This window comes from Lissotriton vulgaris, chromosome 9, assembly GCF_964263255.1.
Source record: "Lissotriton vulgaris chromosome 9, aLisVul1.2, whole genome shotgun sequence".
Taxonomy (NCBI): domain Eukaryota; kingdom Metazoa; phylum Chordata; class Amphibia; order Caudata; family Salamandridae; genus Lissotriton; species Lissotriton vulgaris.
Genome location: NC_141697.1, coordinates 1097724481 through 1097743700, shown reverse-complemented (window position 1 = coordinate 1097743700; position 19220 = coordinate 1097724481). Strand labels below are relative to the sequence as shown.

Here is a 19220-nt window from a genome sequence, read left to right as displayed (position 1 = left end):
GTTTACATTTATCCTTAAATAGGTGGCTGCATGGGTCACCTGTTGATCCTCCAGATCAATTAAGTCATTTATACCTATCTGTTTTTTTTGCTGGGTGAGCAAATACCCTGAGATCTTCCGGAATGTCAGGGCTTCCTCCCCTATTAATACAAGTGCTACTTGGAACCAGGTGTGACAACTGCCAGATCATCGGCATATGCGAGGATTTTGGTTTCTCGTTCCTGAAATCTCAAAAGTTTGATGCTTCTGTTTTCATCAATTCTACGGATCAGGGGGTCGGTAGTGCAAAGAGAAAGGGGGAACACAGGCACCCCTGCCTAGTCCCCCTTGTTATCCATATCGGATCTGTGTGCCCTCCATTAACTCTTAATCGGGCCGCTGGGGTCCAATATAAGCCCCAAATTGTGTTACTAAAGCCCTTTCTTATACCATATCGCTCGATGGCGCCCCATAGATAATCCCAAAAGACCCTATCAAACTCCTACTCGGCGTCTAATAGAATCAATGCCATAGGGTCTCCAAAGACAGCTACTGCATCAAACAGCGTTATCACCCTTTGGATATGTTCTGTAGTACCTCTGTCAGGTATAAACCCATGCTGTCGAGGGTGAATCACCTTACCAACAATTAAGCTTAGTCATGATGCTATTGCCCCAGAGAATATTTTCACATCGCTGTTCATGAGGGTAATGGGTCAGTAAGAGCCTGCTTCCCGAGGAGGCTTGCCTTTTTAAAAAAAGACTACAAACATAACCTGAGCCCGAGACTCTGGAACAGAGTTCCCTATCTGAGCCTTTCTAAGTGTTTTAATCAGACCGGGCCCTAAGACAGTGAGAAAGGTTTTATAGAACTCAAGAGGAATTTGGTCAGGTCCCACTGCCTTGCCAGAAGGGAGGTAATTCAGTGCACTATATAATTCTTCCTTTGAAAAGCAAGACTCCAAAGTTTCTGCATCATCAGAAGTGAATTGTTCTAATTGAACACCTCCAAGATATTCTCTGATTGAGTTTTGTTCAACATTCTGTTCCTCCTGGTGTAATTTCCTATAGTATTTATAAATTCCTCCTGTATGCCTGAAGAGTCTGTCACTAGATCCCCCCTTCATCTTTGATCTCACGGATGTCTCCCATCACCCTTTTTTGCCTTGAACATACTGCCAGCACATGTCCGGCATGTTCACTGAACTCATAGCACCCCTGTCGCCATACCAAAAATTTCACGGCTGTCTTGGAGGCTGGGATATCCCCAATTTCAGCATTGGTTAAGGTGAGTTTTACGTTATGTTTTCTATGGGTATGCCCAAAGCTATAGCTCTTATCAGCTCTTCTTCAATGCCTGCTAAACCTTCATATAAGGTTTTTATCTGCCCAAGTTCATTCTTCCGATATAGCATGTTCTAGCTAAGTGTTTCCCCTTTACCCCTGCCTTGAACTCGTCCCAGACCACTCCACTACTTGCGCTATTCCTATTGATTTAAAAAAACTTCTTAATCCAACTGTTTCTCGGATCCTTCAACAAACCTCTCTCTAAAGTCCAGTTTATCTCTTTCCTTTCCACCTCTATAAAATTGCCGGTCAATACCAGGGGGTTATTGCCCATCGTAACTCAGGGGTATTTTTCTTTTTTGCAGCAAGGGACCAATTTCCGCAAGCTAAAAATATAATCTGAACATGCTACTACTTTGTGTAGAGCAGAGAAATACATGCTCCCGGAGTCATTGGGTTTCAGCAGAGGCCATTTGTCTATTAGCCCTTTATCTGAGTTAATGATAGAAGGGCTCTGTAAACCTAGCTTTTCCGACCTTTACATTTACCACGCTTTGCCCCCACACAAACGGTTAATATTCAGGTCCCCAAATAGTGTACTTGGTGATGGCCATAATGCTAGCTCAGCATTAAAAAACTCCAAAACCTCAGGGTCATCACCAGTAGATCCGTACACTGAAGGTATGTTTGTAGTAGGGTCATCACCAGTAGACCCGTACACTGAAGGTATGTTTGTAGTAGAAACACTCGGCTAACACCCAGCTTAACCACCTGAGATTTCTTAAATATTATGTCTTTCCTCCGAGATAAAATAGCAACCCCTCTCGTCCTGGCTCCCTATGTGGTATTAATAGTAAGTTTATCCCACAGCTGTTTTACTAGTTTACTCCTTGTGCCCTCCATGTGAGCCTCTTGCAGACATACAATATCATCTTGAAGTATTTTTAGATACTTTGCTACTTTTTTAATCTTGCTACGATCATTCAGACCACAGCTATTTACCATTGCAATTTGAATGCTCATCATCGATTGCCTATATGTGACCTTACTGTAGACATAACCAACACACATAGTGTAATAACCCAGTTTCCTACGGAAATAACCATCTTCACTTTACATTTCCAATTTTCGTGGTACACGTCATATACCCTTTTTACCCCCTCCCTTTCCAACCCCCAAAAACCTCCCCTACCCAGCCCTTCCCCTCATCCCACTTCCCCCTTTCCTCTCCCCACCTCGACCACCCCCTCCCCCCATATGCTAGCAAATAGGTCAACATTGACCTACGTGATGCCGCCTGCTCCTCCCGTCTCGAGATACCCCTAAGCAAAATAATGGTCAACAAAGCCCCCCACATTGATTAAAAAAGATTTAGAACAAATATCATGACCAAGGGGTGTAACTATCCTTATCCTTTCTAGCCCCATCACCCCACTCTTCTCAATATCGTTGTGACCATAGTCCCACTCGCTTGTGCACACTCAGAACGTTAAGGCCCATTCTGTTCCTGTCTTTTTGGAGTGGCACCTTCTTTCTTTCCTGAAGCTCCCTCAAGAAATATTTGGCCTTAATTTCTGATGTTAACATCCGCACCCTTCCATTGCATATAACCTTAAATTGCACTGGGTTTACTAGATACACTTCACAGCCTAGTGTATGGAATGATTATATTAGCTGGCATAGTCTCCATCTCCTTTCTACGGTAGTGTGGCAGAAATCCGGTTGTACAAAAAAGGTATGGCCATCAAAAGAGCGTTTAGCATCTGGCCTTGCTTTGTCTGATAAAGCCTGATGAAGGAGAAAATTCCCAAAGAAGACCAGAACTGCCCTAGGAAGTTCAGATTGCCCTGCCGCATTGTTCTTCTTTTGAGTCAAGGGGAAACGATGTGCTCGCTGTACCTTGACATCCCAATTCCAGTGTGATAATTCAGGGAAAGCACCCTTTAGAAGGCCTCCAATAAAGGTTCTCATATCGTTGCCCTCAATGTTCTCTACTATCCCCAAGAATCTGAGAATATTTTGGCATTGCAGATTCTAGAAGTCTTCAAGCTTCCTCATTACGTTCGCTACCTGTTTGTCCTGAAGCTCTTTTTTTATCTGTAGTTTCTTAACTTCTCCTTCCAGGGATACTGTCTGTTCCTTGACGTGGGCCCCCTTTCTCTCATTTCCGAGCAGATTTTGCTCACTTTCTGTATTGACCCTTGTAGTTGTTTTGTGGCCTGGTGTGCTCTGCAATTTTTTTGTTGGGCTTCCCCTTGCATCTGCTTAAGTGTGGCTTATACAAGACCTATTTAGAGCAGGACTTTCGGATGAATAAGATCAGTCTGAGATGTAATTTGATTGCCTATCTCCTCATTGTTGACCTGTCTGGTAGCAGAGTAGTCGCATTTGAGACTGCAGGCTGTTTTCCCATCACTGTCTAGCTGTTGACCACTTGTTTTAGATCTAATCTTATGTTTTTGAGTGGTAATTATTTCATGGTCCCTCACAACAAGAGAATGCTCTGACCCTGATTCTTCCTCCGTAAGCCCTGGCTTGAGGTAGAGAGTTCAGATTGGTCTGCCGGGGAATAAAATCCCCTCTCCCCCAGATCTCAAGAGCCCATTGGATTCTTTAGCCAAGGTCCGGATAATATCCCCTGCATTGCTGCACCAACAAGAGGAGTATTCATAGCTACATGTAATGAAAATGTATTGCTTCTTCCCAGTGACACTACGAGGGGTTCCATTTCTGACAATCCCAGGGGTCTGGAGAATGCGGAGCTGCCAATAGCCTCTTCTGCAAGGTTGGGCACCGATAATTCTGACTGCTGGTGCTCTGACTGCTGTAACGGCAGCCGGACATCTTTGAATGATTTTTAAACCATTCCATAATGGCCATCCATGCAGGCCTATGCATGCACTTGTTTGCATTCATGGAAAAACATTCTGGGATGACTGCCAGGAGTGCATACACATGTTTGTGTATACATACACATGCACATGCTTGCACATGCACGATGGCCATCCTAGAATGCTTTTTCTTAACCTGTATATATAAAATATATCCATTCCAGGATAGCAGACTATGCATGGATACAACATCCGGGAAAAAATAGAGTAATGCAAAGACACTTGATCTGCACCTATTTGCTTTGACAATCCTTGGTCAGTTTACCACAGATGTCTTTCAGTAGACTATCAATGAATGTGAAATGAGCATAGGGGTTTCCAGGCAGAGTTGGGACAAAGTTGTGAAATGTCTTTCATTTTACCTTGTTAAGCTGCTATGGATGAATTAAGCACACAGCACCCAATGTCCCAAATTCCACAAAGATATAAATATAAAGCTTAAAATGATTGCAGATTTGATTGTTTCAAGTCAAATTATATTTACAAGATAATTTAATACCTCTTTTCCCTTTAACTCTCACTGAAAAGGTGCCCTTCTTTGCACCCTACAAAGAGGCACTTGCTTCCACATTCCAATGTTTATATTCCTTCTTCTCTTTTTTAATTTAGAAAATTCTACACTCGATGAGCGGTATTTTCAAATAGCCCTTTGTCTCCAGCTATATCGTTTGTTAAGTTGGGTTCAGGGCCTCTAAAAAGTGGTATAAGTCTTGGCAGATGGCTAATGCTATACTATAGTACCTAGTAATTCCGAAATACACAGTCCTGTTTAGTAGCTACCTTGGACCGATTTATCACCTCTGCCTTTACTTATTTTAAGGCATGCATTTTACCACATACGTTTTGTTAATCAATTTCCATATCCTTTATTTTCTAACCACATGCTTTTTTATACAAAAAGGGTATGGTTAATTTTACCGTTACTCCCAATCAAAGAAAGAAAACTGAGTGTTTTCTTTTGATGAATTCGCTAGCCTTAAATGTGTGCACCTCAATATTGGGAATGGGGAACCAGTAAAAATCCCCACTCCATTAACACTAAGCATTCTTATCTGTATTTTCTTTTACATGAGCAATGGTTGTTTTTGCACTTCTTTTGGCACAATTTGCACTTGAAAAGATTTGTAAATAACTCCTTTAGGCTGTATTCCAGCGAAGACACTGTTTTTCAAACGTGACTTCCTAAATCTGATCTCCTGCTGTGAATATGGATAATTTACATACTGACTATAGAGGGGCATAATTATTTACATGGGTTCCGCTCTGTGCAACTACGAATAACTAGATAGCAGCAATTTAATTCATAGGATATTTATGCATTATATTTTAAACATCTGTCCAGTGTAAACAAAACCTTTTTTTTTTTTAGTATTCGGAAGTCAAATAGTGCATAATGAAGTATTCCGTTTAAAGAATGTCTTCGTTGACACCAACTAACTGAGTTACTTCACTATAAAATAAAGCAATACAAACCTCGTAATGACCTAATCCTGATCAGTTCAAGTACCAGTGTGCTTGGGAGAGTAGGTATGTCGCTAGGAACAGATTAGGGAAAGATAATGGTTTGGCATATGCTAGCTATGTGGATCACTCTTTATAGAAGCATAATGCTGTGGCCCAATATATCAAATTTGAGCTTCCAGATGGACCAAGTAAGGATGTGCGCGAATGTATTTCATACTAAAATCCATATGATATGGAGTGGAACATCATATACGCTATTCAGTAATCTGCATATAGATCACTCATTGATTTGAAAAAATACTTTGTTGATATTAAAATTCATAGCAAATATAAACTGTGCTCAATTGAGCCAGAGAATTTTCCCTTTTTGACCATAGTATAGATGTTCTGGATTGGACTGTGCACTGTCCAATTTTGCTTGTGTCTGTGCAAGGACCAGTATTAGAGAAATGTTTCTTACCTGTTGGGTTCATGAAGTAAACAAGCATTGGTAAAGTCAACCGCCCTGGCATTGTTGCCAGTTGTTTGGTTTTGTCAATGTTTTAGTTTTATTTTGTCCTTTTTTTGGGCGAAGCAGCTGAGTCCTCATCAACCAGGTGCTTTAGGGATCCACTTTGTGTGTGGATGTGCTGCTGGTGAACAGGCAAAACGCTGTCACCCTCTGTATCGGTAGCCAGTGGCTGAAGTGGACTGAAGTGGACTGACCCTTTGGCCCACAATGGGCTGAGCAAAAATGTGAATGACTTAAAAGAACAGAGAATGAAGGGGGCTGTTGGAAAGCTCCATAATTAAGTGCAATATACATTTAATTTTTAGTAAAATCAAAATGCCCCAGCTAACATCAGACCTCAAAATCGCACTTGGATAAGCACCTTATTTTGACAATGGATTAAGTCAATATTCTATACTAATATAATAAAGAGAGAGCCCAAACCTTTGAGGTGGGTAATCTCAGGAACCACAGCACCAATCACAACACCCAATACAGCATTGGAAAGGGCAGTTGCAGCAGAATGGCATAGGTTATGCAGATGCCCACCACATACATTTAAAAGGTAAAAGAACCGTGCCAGCAAAGTAGTCCCTTGTGGGCGTGGCTGCGTGTGCTGGGGGCGTGTGGTATGTTCCGCCCTTCATGCCATGTCTCATATCGTGTGCTGTGGGCGTGTGCTGGGGGCATGGGCGTGTGCGGGGCGAGGGATTACAAAAAAAAAGTGAGGGTTGTGCCCAATATTTCATTGTTTTTTCTTCCCAGGTTATGTACATTCCAGCTCCGGGTGTCCACCCTGCTCCCTTTAAATACCCCTGCACCCCATAATCATAACCCACCCTTACTCCTTAAAATACCCCAACACCCTTAAACACTAACCCATCTTAACCCTATAAATATACCCTGTACCCCAAAACCCAAACCTATCCCTAAACCCTAAAAATACCCCTGTACCCCAAAACCCAAACCTAGCCCTGAACCCTATACATACCCCTGTACCTCAAAACCCAAACCTACCCCATAACCCTAAAAATACCCCTGTACCCCAAAACCCAAACCTAGCCCTGAACCCTAAAAATACCCCTGTACCCCAAAACCCAAACCTACCCCTGAATCCTTAAAATACCCCTGTACCCCAATACCCAAACCACCCCTGAACCCTAAAAATACCCCCTGTACCCCAAAACCCAAAACTAGCCCTGAACCCTATAAATACCCCTGTACCTCAAAACCCAAACCTACCCCATAACCCTAAAAATACCTCTGTACCCCAAAACCCAAACCTAGCCCTGAACCCTAAAATACCCCTGTACCCCAAAACCCATACATATCCCTAAACCCTAAAACTACCCCTGTACCCCATAACCCAAAACTATATCTGAACCCTTAAAATACCCAAACACCCCAAAACATATACCTCAGTACCCCAAAACATATACCCCTATACCCATACTTACCTTATCCAAACATTTTAAAAAAACATGCTTTTACCATTCATGCATTTACAACGAATTTCTTTGTAAATGTATGTGTGGTAAAAGCATATAAAATGTAATGTCATGCGTTATAATGGCATTGCGGAGTCATGGTATTTTCATAATGAAAGTATGCGGAGTGATGGTATGCGGAAAGAAAGTTGCGGAATAATGGGTGTTTACCCTCCCCCGGTAAGTACATTGGTGGCACGGCGGCCCACATCTCCAGCAACATACTCATATTTTTTCACCACCGATTTGAAAAATGCACAGGTCTCTCTCATTGATGGCCTGCACCGACATACACTTTTAGACACACCTCCCGCCACAAGTTCTAGAATTGCGAACTTTAGAGCTGGGGAGCTGCGTTCGAATCTCTGCATCAGCTCAACATCCTGTGATTCCAGGCAAATCGCTTTGTCTCCCTGTGCCTACCACAAATGAATGTGTTCTTCTGTAATGTAAATTGTGCTCATGCCATGTTGTCGAGTTCGCACTATATAATATTGCAAGGAAATATAAAGTAGGGAAACTTGAGTTCACACACTACTGAACGAGCACTCTTAAGTGCATCAGCAGTGCACTGTGAATCGGAGCGTTTCACAGGCCTGTCACAGAAAAGAAATGCTATCAAAACGAAATCCTACAAAACAATATACAACTGGCCGGCAGCAATTCATACCCGGACAACGTTGGGACGGGCTGCTAGTTATATATAAAGTTAAACTATATGGCATAACAAAACAAAATGATCCCTGTTAAAGAAAACATTCTGCCCAATATTAAGCATGTTTTGAACCTTCATTATTTTCCAAATGTGACAAAATATATTCTTAGTAGTATGCATATTTAACAGCAGATTTACTAAACATTCCTGCTTGCTTTCAGGCAACACTTGCTTTTTAAAGCACCCAAACTACGGCTACAGATCAACTTTCATGTAGAAAAGTTATTTTGCCCTTAACATTGATCTTCAAATTCCTTTGCTCCATCATCTTGCTAATGTATGACAATGTCTTGTCTGTGTCACAAAAACCTTAGGTTTTGATGCAAAGCCAAATTTACTAGAATAACATGATCTGGCGTTGCCTCAAATCCCAAGGCTAAAGAAAAGCAGGCAAAAGTTATGTGTCAAGTTGAATATTGCCTGATTTAGCTGCATGTAATGTTTGTTTTATTTTGAAGCACATTTCTTATATGTATGACCTCTGTGCGGGGGTCTATACATAGGCATTTGTAGTGTAGGGCGTAGTTCCAGTAAAAATCCTAGTCACAGCAATGCTGAGTCAACTTTGCACTACAGCATGAGGTGCTGTGTGATTTCAGTAATGTCACATTTAGTGCTAGCACTGCACATTAAATTGGCAGCAGCCAACTGATACTAAACCTGATGCTGAGTTATTTTCTGTTGGTCAGACAACACATCCTATTCATTTTCATGCAATACTCCCTTTCAAGAAGGACAGTAAATCTGGGCCCTAATATCTTGAACATCTTGATACCTTTGTTTTGTGTGGTCTTTTTTCTATTCCCCATAGACTAGACTACAGTTAATTTGGGAAAGCCTGTTGACAGTAATTGACAGAACAAACTTTGTAAATCTATTCTAAATACATGTGATCTATCATCCACCTTTCACATTATAAAACAGTGGGTTTAATCTTTTGTGGCAGGTGTTTCATATTGAGCTGCAATGAATTAATAGATTGTAGCATGGTTCATATATTGAAAGGGACACAGTAATTCAGTTCCTTTCCCTCTCATCAGGATGTCCTTCAGAAAGGCAACATTCTCTCTTTTGGCCTAGACTACTTTCATTCATTCCCTTTTGTCATGAATGAGGTAGCAGATTATTGAAATGTTCTCTTAATTATCGGACTTTTGTACAAAAGTTTGACTTATAATAAGTACAGTGTTTCCACTATGGGCATATATTGATGGTCTGACTTACTTCTTGGTTGTAAAATGTTACGTTGTGTTAAGGTCTGAAACATATCACTAGTTATCTACCGATTCCAAGGTATAATACTGATTGTAGTTGATAAATAGGGTTATCCTTGACAAGCAAAGAACTATAAGATCCTTCAATGGGGGGCATGGTCAAGATAGCAACTGGGTAGGATGTGATTTGCAGAGTTCCATTCCAATGATTAGGCATTTGAAGGCAAAGGGATCAAAATGGTTCCACATCTAAAGTCCAAACATAGCTATGAGTTGTGGTGGAAAAAAGCAGAAGCATCAACCAAGCAGTAGGATATCCCTCCAATTGTAGGATCCGTTGAGAAACTGATTTATTATATATCTTAAAAGTGAAAAGCATATTTAATTGTGCCCAATAATGACAGTTTTTCTCTCAGATAAGAAATGTGAAAAGTATTTTAGCAGCACCAAACAATACTAGGTCGAGAAATTCAGCATATAAAATGACAGCACCTAATTCAGGGGGTCAAAGGGAAGTCAGGGGCTACTTGGACCGATCATGGTAGTTGAGGCCTTTTATCCCTGATCTCCAGAGACCTGACCTACTATGGATCCACTCAACTTGGCCAAGTACTCATTCTGTACTTGACTTTCAGTGATTCACTATGTGGTGGCAGTCCTGAGATATATTAGTAACACATACATACCTTCACCTTTTAGCATCTTTGGATGTTTTGGAAAAGCAATCACAAAAAACCAAGCCTAGGAGTTATCCAAGATAACAAAAGGCTATTTGAACCACTGCAGTTCTTCAACTATCCCATTCTCCATCTATTAAAATGATGTTCATGCCCGAGGTGCATCTTTTATCTCACTAGTGGAAAATCTACTAAAGCTGGTACGGATCACCTTTCTCATGGTAGGGTGACTGCCTTGGAACAGGCCAACTTAAAAGATAGGCCAACTATAAACCTTGCTATCACATAAATAAGAAAACCCCTGGATATCCTGTCAGTGCTTTGTCTGCGCATTTCATAACATCTTCTTTTCCCTCCACTATCATTCTTCAGAGAAGTATAGGTTAATACTCCTTTGACTAAGCTCCCCTGTTTCCTGTCAGGAATCATCCAAAAGGATAGCTTCTTCAATTGAACCTTTTGTTCTCCAGGAAGAACCTGAAGAAATGTGTATGCATGTAATCCAGTCCAGTTCTGGATTGGTGAAATATGCGTCTAAATTCACAATGAATTAGACGTTCAATTATGAGCAAAATGAACAAAATTAACTTTTTGATGCATTCACAGCTAAGGTAAGGGAAATGGGATTTCTTTATAACACATGACTTTCCAACCAGAAAGGTAGTCTCGACCCTTGCAATTAGCAGACTTTTATTAATTCTGTTGTGCTCGTGTGACACGGTCTTATACAGAGTGAGGAAATCAAATAATTGGACATTTTGATTTTGGGAGCTAAGTGGTACTGTTTTGCCTTTCAAATGCTTGAAATATACTCCTGGAGTAAGAGTTGAAAAAAGTTAGAAAATATTAGGATCCAGAATATATCATGTTATGGTCTCCTATAAAAGGTTGTTTTACATCATAGGCCAAAGCAGTGCAGGTAGATGAGATGTGTTCCTGAACAAAGGCAGTGGTGAGCAATTAGTGATGGGAGATACATCACAGTTCTGGTTGACACAATGAGGGTAGACATGACACAACCCTGGTTCTCTGCCGTTGTTGCTGATCATGTAATCCCACAGAAGTGTGGTTGCTGAAAGTGGAGAAAATCATAATCATTAGAAATGCTACAAATGATTTACTCTGACTGATGTTTGCGGGTGGCTTTCAAGATCTTTCTTATAGAAAGGTAAAACCTCCCACAGCAATCACGGAGGAAGTAGAGGGACCTTGGTCTTAAAGAGTAAGGTCATCTGTTAATGGCTTTTGGTGGTCACGGTCAGTACAGGACTCTCAAGCTATTAAATTGGTGCTTGCAAAGGAATCATTTGATGGAGTCAATCCTCCCCATCAGGTCTTACATTTTTTTAATTTTACACGTTCCAATTCTCCTCCAATAATCTTTAGAAATTACCATGAAAAGATTGAATTTTAATGAATCTGGTGATGAAGGAGTAGAGTCCCCTGCCCCCTTACGCAGTGGCCCAAAGGTTTACCAGCATCACACATAGTGCACTCCACATAATACATGACCCGGCTCCAGTATGTGTCTGGAATTCGAGTATGCATGGAACCAATCAATGGAAGGGAGCGTTCTAAGCATGATCAGAGCATGGTGGGGGAGAGACAGCAGGCACTGTGGCAGGCAAGTTTAACCTCGCCGTAAAGAAAAGTGTAATACCAAGTTCAATTGTGGGATGGGGACAAAAAATATCTTTCATGTCTTGCAACTATCAGTTCTCTTCTTCTGCTCCAAAGGTCATCAGCAAATGAATAAGACAGTGAACAGTCACTGTGATATAGGGGGCCTCCTTCCATGACTCCCTCTCAGTGGAATATTCAGCTTCAGAGCAAATAGAGGGGGGGCTAGGGCACATGACAACTAGGAATGTTGGCAGGCAATCGATACCCCATCACACTCTAAAGTACCACACCAGGTTCAGTAGCATGATGGAGTCCAATAAGGCACTATCATGCCTTTTCACGTTTATAGAACTGTGGTGGTAATGTTGTAGCAAACTGAAAATGAAGTCGACATTAAACTTTCTTTACTCAATACAAGTTGGATCATAGTCCCATGCCCTCTTCATGAGTTACTCCAGCTGCAGTATCTGTCAGAAGCAGAAATACAATCACACAATCCTTATTATTTTGTGTCGTGCACCAAAATGTGTATGTCTCTTCATTTTCTGGCCATTTTTCCCGGTATGTTTAGGTCAATTTAATCTGCCAGAATGGTTCTGAAGAAAATAGCATAGGTATAGTATTTAAATCAGCTAATGATTACTGGGTGTGGTAAACTGCACATAACATTTAATACCAATCCCGCATAAATTAAGGTTTATGCAGAGATCTGAATTAGACATAACATTTGTAAAAAACTTCCATAGAACATTCCAAATTAGTTATGTAATGTTATGTTATTATAATTTTATAAACCGCCTTATCACCCCAAGGTATCTAAGCGCTAACAGTGGACACACAACATCGGCAGGAACACCACGCCACCCACTACAGTGCCCCCCATGCTTCCAGGAAGAGCACTGTCTTCAGATTCTTCCTGAAGATAAGAAGATTAGTTTCTTTCCTTAGTTTAATTGGAAGAGAGTCCATGCTAGGGGGACTGTGCTTGAAAAAGCTCTGCCGCCCTTGGATACCAGGTTGAACCTAGGGCACATCAAGTTGCACGCCTCACTAGACCGAAGGGTCCTGTTTGGTGTATATTTAGTCAGCCGATCCTTGATATAGGTAGGGGCTGAGCCATGGACAGCTTTATGTGCAATACAAAGGCTCTTGAATTTAGCTCTTTGAGCAATTGGCAGCCAGTGTAGGTCCTGCAGTAAGGGCGTTGCCCTAGTACGCCTAGGTTTATTAAAAATAAGCCTGGCCGCATCATTCATTACTACCTGGAGTCTGGCTAGAAGGTTATTTGGTAGGCCCAAATATAAGGAGTTACCATAGTCCAGCCGCGCCAGAATCAGAGCGGAGACAGCCAGCCTAAGGGTGGAGACGGACAGCAGTGACAGTATTGCACTGCAGTAGCATATACCTCTCCTTGATTTCGGGGATGTGGGCGTAGAATCAGTAAGAACTGTGATGAGGTTTAATGGAAAGCATAATATAGAAACACATAGCACATATTCCGCATGCTCTGAATCATTCTTAATTCAACGCAGGTACCAGCGCTCAGACTCACAGGCAAATAATTACCAGTTAAGTTCAATATGGAAAAGCAAAATTGCTGAGGCATTAACTTTCACCTTTGCCCTGTGGTTGTTTTGAAATTACAACTCATCTGTAAGAAGTGATCTGGGGAGTTAATATAAAACACTGATAATAATTTTCTGTTTAGCGCTGTATACCAGACTTCTGTCATGTTGCAGCGCTCTAAGTAATAGCCAGTACTCTCACCTAATATAAGTATACTGTATTAAACTACATTGAAATGATAAGGATGCATTGTTGGGATTTGAACCTGTGACCTTCAAAATACTGCAAAGGTCAATGACTAATGTTTATTCATTGAACCACCTTGTCAGCTGTTATAATAGTATATCTATGAATTTAATGCTCTTTGACATGTGAGTGAAAACAAACACTCTAAGTTATCACCCAAAATAAATATTTTGGAAACATATAATCAGAAAGCTGGTCACAAGATCAAGAGAAACTTGTTGATGTTTTAAGAGAATTTGATGTTGAATTAGAGTTTCAGGTGAAGAGGGTACTCTGTGTTAACAGTGATGGAGTTCCCCCTCTGCCTTACTGAAGGTCTACCTGGATAATTTACAGTCGGGCGGGAACTTAAGTATTTCACTGATAGAGCATACTCCAGCTCCTTCACTGACATACTCCTATGATGGCCGATGGGAGTAATGGTTGTCAGAGGTTTGGTCATTCGTCCCTCCGCCTGATTCAGAGTGGGTGGTCAAATGGCCAGTTTTTACTATTCCATAACGCTGTGAAAAATCTGGAGGTAAGGGACAGTAAAAACATTTAAATGACCCTCAATCCACAGGAGAAAATGCCTATAGGGTAGGGGTAATTAGTTTTTGTTTTATCAAAAACAAAATCTTGCTCTGGGATTTTGTTTTGGAAACAAACATGTTAAAAGTTTGGCAGTCACCTGTAAAGTTTGACGGAGACATCCATCACATGTGTAAGCTATTGACACAACATGCTGTGATGGCAGTTTCTCACAAAGTTAAGAGATGTCTGTAGGGCTGGAGGAAATCTGTAGATGCGGAGGATGGGTATTCCTTCAGGGTGATGGAGTACTTTAGGCTGTTTCCCCGACAGAGTTAAGCCCATCCTCCTCACTCTAAATCAGGCCCTTTGACTCTTAAGAGTTTCATAGCTCTGCTTCTGATAGTATGAGCTTTTATTGGTCCTTTTTCGTCATTCCTCTATTCTCACTTGTCTTCTTTCTATAATATGTACATTATCACATTCCAGGGTACACCTGGAGTTTTTCTCACCTTTTAGCAGCTATCAAAATGTAAGAGTCTTGTTGGATGTTTTTGTTTTGATTCCTGCAGTCAGGGTTCCCTTCTTTGCACATAGTGATATCTTACATTAAATCATTTTTGTTAATACAATAATCATATTCTCATTTAATGTGATTATGAAATCATTTTATTTTAGCCCGGTGAGCACTAATGTGTTCCTTTTGACCATGCATTGTTGAAGCACCTTTTAATTCACTTCAATTTTTTTGATTGTTTTTGGAGTGCACACTGAGAGGCATATTTACACATTTTTCATTCAACGCAGGGGAGCAAGCAAAGTTGCCGCGCTGCTTTGCATAAGAGGGAGACAGCAGAAATGCTCCATATTTGCAAAAATGTGGAGCATTTCTACTCTCTTCTTGCTTTGGTGCACTGTGTGCAGCCAAGCACCAATGCAGGCGCTCTTGCAAAAAGTGCAAGAGTTAGTGTGTTACAAGCAGGATTGTTTTTGTGCAGGAAGGGGCATCTTCCTGTCCCAAAAAAATTCTTAATTGTATTTTTCTCTTTATATGTGTGCTGCGAATGACAGCGAATGCAGGACACTTGGAAAGCGGAAATAGTTATGCCTCACTAGGGAATGATTAGCATTTTGACTAATCTCAGGTTTACTAGCTTCACTAAATCTGGGAATGCGCAAAAGCCAGGGTTGCCCATGCTCCACCTATGGAACACCTCCCAAGTTGAAATGTAAAGTAGCTGTATCGCATTACATTTCTTTGCAAAACCACGCCTGGCTGCACCAACCATGCCTTGCACTGCTTTGTAAATTCCAACTAACCCTTTGAGTTGCCCTGCGTCGCCTTGTGTGACACAAGGGTGATACAGAGGCTTAGTAAATCTAGGATTGTATTTTATGTTGCCTTATCTAAAAAGTATGCTATTCGAGTGAGAATATCGCTTCAAGGCTGCTCTTTTTCATTCCTGAGTTGACTCTTTAGAGCATTTGTAATGGCTGCCTGTATCCAGTTCGTGGTGACTGCCACTCTTTTGCTCTTGAGTGGACCCTATAGGGCAGGTATGCCTACTGCCTGTAACTGGGCATGCACTGGGCGACTTCTCTGTGGCTCTGTGGGGATGTATGACGTTACAACGCATGCTTTTACCACGCATGCCTTTACAACGGGGTTTTTACATTCCAATCCATTACAACGCATAGCGCTTTGGGGTGCTGGATAGTGAAAAGTTTAATTTACTATTCCAACACCAGTCCCCGTGGACACTAGGGAAGGTGTTGGATAGTAAATTAAACTTATTCCCTATCCTAGAGCGCCCCCCAGCGCAATGCGTTGTAATGGTTTGCGTTGTAAATACCACGTTGTAAAGGCACTGCGTTGTAAAAGTTTCATTGTAACGGTTGTTCACCCTCTGTGGTGGACCCTGTGGGTGTTTATTCTAATTATTTTTCTCTAGTCCATGTTCACAGGCCTCACTCATTTGGCTACTGGGTAGACCCTAAATAGCTTCACTCTGCCTACCTGAAACCAGTGCACTCCCTGGAATTGCCCCATGTTACTTGAAAATGGACTCAAGGTTACTTACCCTGGCTGACTGTATAAGGAACATTCCTAGCAGTTGCTCATAGGGCACGGAGGATCATTAGTGTCTGTATCCAGGGCATGGTGTACACTACTCACCAGTAACACAGCATTCTAATTCTTAATCCTCTTCCCGCCATTTTTCATAATTAGACATTGCAACACATGACAAGGTAAGAGCACCACTTTGGTCATGCATACATAACAGCAAAATGCTTCCTAACATTGGCTAGGCTGCAATTCAACACTTTTCTAAGAACGCATTTCCCCCAGTTTCGCATATTACTTGTCTGCTAATTATGTTATTTCCAATATTGCTAGCGAATCTGATCACTGCACTCTGAACAATCCCAGCAAACACAATCATGGCTAGATTAGCAGAAGTGTCTTTCTGCTTACTGTGATGGGCAAAGGGGATGAAATGATTATTTAGGTTTATCAAACTAGACAAATTTATTTCCCAGGACAGGATCTCTCTGTGGGTGAGGATATAAGTAGATGGGCTGACATGAAGTGTAGCTATGGCCTGTAGCCTGGGACTGGCTTGTGCTGCAGAACTTTGTGCAGCCTTATATTTGAAATCACTAGCAATTCTCAAGGCAACTCCCCAAAAAATGACCACAGAGCACTGCCTAAATGGTAGACAGAGATCATTGTCACAAATATAACTTTAGCCCTTGCTAACTACAAGATAATGGGTGTTGGTCAAACAAGTCATCATGGGTTACTTCATGTGTGTCTAAAATATCTAAAATGAACAGTGCTTTGTTTCTGTACCCTTGTGTAGATGGTGGTTACTAGGTTGGGGGTTGGATAAGTATATTTTGTTTACTAGAATACTGTTTTTCTGCTCTTTAGTTGATCAAGATCAATGGTGTGACTGTACCGATTATTCAGACCCTCATTTCTGTGGGTGTTGTCCATGCCATCTTTCGAAAACACAATAGAAGTACTTCAAAACATTCTTAATTTAACATAGAAAATACAGTATTAAGGTTGTCTTTTGCACATTTCATGTACATGGGAGATCTTGTTAAATATGAGACAATGTTATACCACAGATAGCATTATATGACCTTCTCTCTTCTTATTCTACATATTTCAGAATTTATATTCACTTCTGTATTTCCATAGTTATCTCCCTAGCAATTTCTGTCTAACGAAGCTGAGCCTATCCTTCTCTCAACACATGTTGTTTTTGCTTCTTAGAAAACCTATAGGGATTTCCGATTGCAAGGTGTTCTGGACTCAACGCTAAACAGCAAAACATACGACACCATTCGAAACCGACTTACTGTAGAGGAAGCTACGGCCTCCGTTAGCGAAGGTGGAGGACTTCAAGGGATCACCATGAAGGACAGTGATGAGGAGGATGAGGAAGATGATTAGAAAGTGTGTTCTAGAGTCCCATTTGGATGTAGCCTGGTAACCAATGCATGTACCTAATCTGTTACTCCATTAGCCACATTAGGGAACGTTCTGCCAGCTCTAAACGCCCATGGACATTTTACCAATACAATTGCCATTTAGCTGTGTTTAGCATCTATACTTTTTTTCACTGGATCCGGAATTCAAACTCTGTATCTTCATGAACAATAGGGCGCATCATTGTTTAATACTGTCAATTGAAAAAATACATAGGAAATATTCTAGGTGTGTCCCACATATAAGCAGAACTATACAATGCTTCATAAATGTACTGTATATACATTGACGGTAAAATGTTGTGCAAACGAGTGAATCAAGTACTCTCATTCCTTTGTTCCTCATGCTTGGATGCCAACTGCATAAATTAACAAAGAAAGAGACATCAGGCTACAGCCAATGAGTTTTTATTTATGTGACTCGTTAATTCATTTGTTTGGCCACCTTCAGTTAATTTTAATAACTCATGCACTTTTACTTGAATTTCCAGTTCACAGAGTAGAGGTTACATATCAATGGATTAATATTGTAATGGCCACAACTGTTCAATGTTATCATTATTGATTCTATCCTAAAAGAACAAGTTGCAATACCCTTCGAAAGCAGTTGTTTTATGTTGAGGTCTGCCCTTTTCAATGTTAACATTGTGTTTACGTTTTAATAACTGTGTATGTATAAAAGACTACTTTAATAATGACCTTAGAGAATACACTACGTTTATAAAATACATTTATTTCAGTAGATTGTAACCTGGATTTACATGACGTTTTGTTTCATAATTGTTTTTATATATGCCATGTACATTGCATTTTAAGCAGAGATTGCATGTCTTCAGGGTCCCCTCCAGAAGCTTTTTCTTTCTGTGTAAAATAGTGGATCCATCTTGCTTTTGCCTTACAAAAGCCTACAGTTGTAAAAGTGTAAAAACTGTGGCTTCTCAATAAATAAATATTCAGATGTCCTATGAATAAACCTCGAAGTCTGTTTGTGTCCGTTTTAAATCAAAACAATGTGAGACGGAAGGCTAAATAACATGCAATATTGATCGTCCACATGGGTATCATAAAAAGAGCAGTTAGACTAGTCACAGAAACATTGCATTTGTGCAAAAAAGGGTAAATAATTTTTTAGTGTATTTGCTGCGTTTGTAATTTGACATGGGGTAAATCTATGGTGCTTTAGTTCACATCACACAAAGATTTTTTGCATCAAGGTAAATATGGAAAAATGGACTGTGAAACCCTCTGCCAAAATATGTGTTGCTTTTACAGATTTTTAAGTGAGTCACAGAAAATTTCACAGAGACACCCTAATAATAAAGAATTCCCATTTTTAAACAAAAAACGAATTCATTTCGCATAATGTTTGCTACTTATGTTATAAAAACAAAAATGCAGGGCCTGATTAGGATGGCGGAAGGTCCGCCACCAACAGTCTGGCTGTGACAGGCCCTCCACCACCGTACTGCGGTTTTGCACCGACCATAATACTGTGGCGAGCGGAAACTTGGCGATCGGAAAGACCGACCACCACAGTTCTGACAGGCGGTCACTTTCCGACTGCCTGTCAG

At 40.8% G+C, this 19220-nt stretch overlaps 1 protein-coding gene across 7 annotated transcripts in view; it reads left to right on the top strand.

The window, feature by feature from the left end:
* Positions 1-18616, top strand: part of CADPS (calcium dependent secretion activator) — a 1556059-nt gene extending 1537443 nt beyond the window's left edge. For all 7 annotated transcript variants that reach the window (XM_086939080.1, XM_086939079.1, XM_086939076.1 and 4 more), the window contains one exon: positions 17435-18616. In XM_086939080.1, coding sequence (XP_086795206.1) covers positions 17435-17614 — 180 coding nt within the window. In that variant the 3' untranslated portion in view covers positions 17615-18616. The remainder of the gene's footprint in view (positions 1-17434) is intronic.
* The last annotated feature ends 604 nt before the right edge of the window (positions 18617-19220 follow it).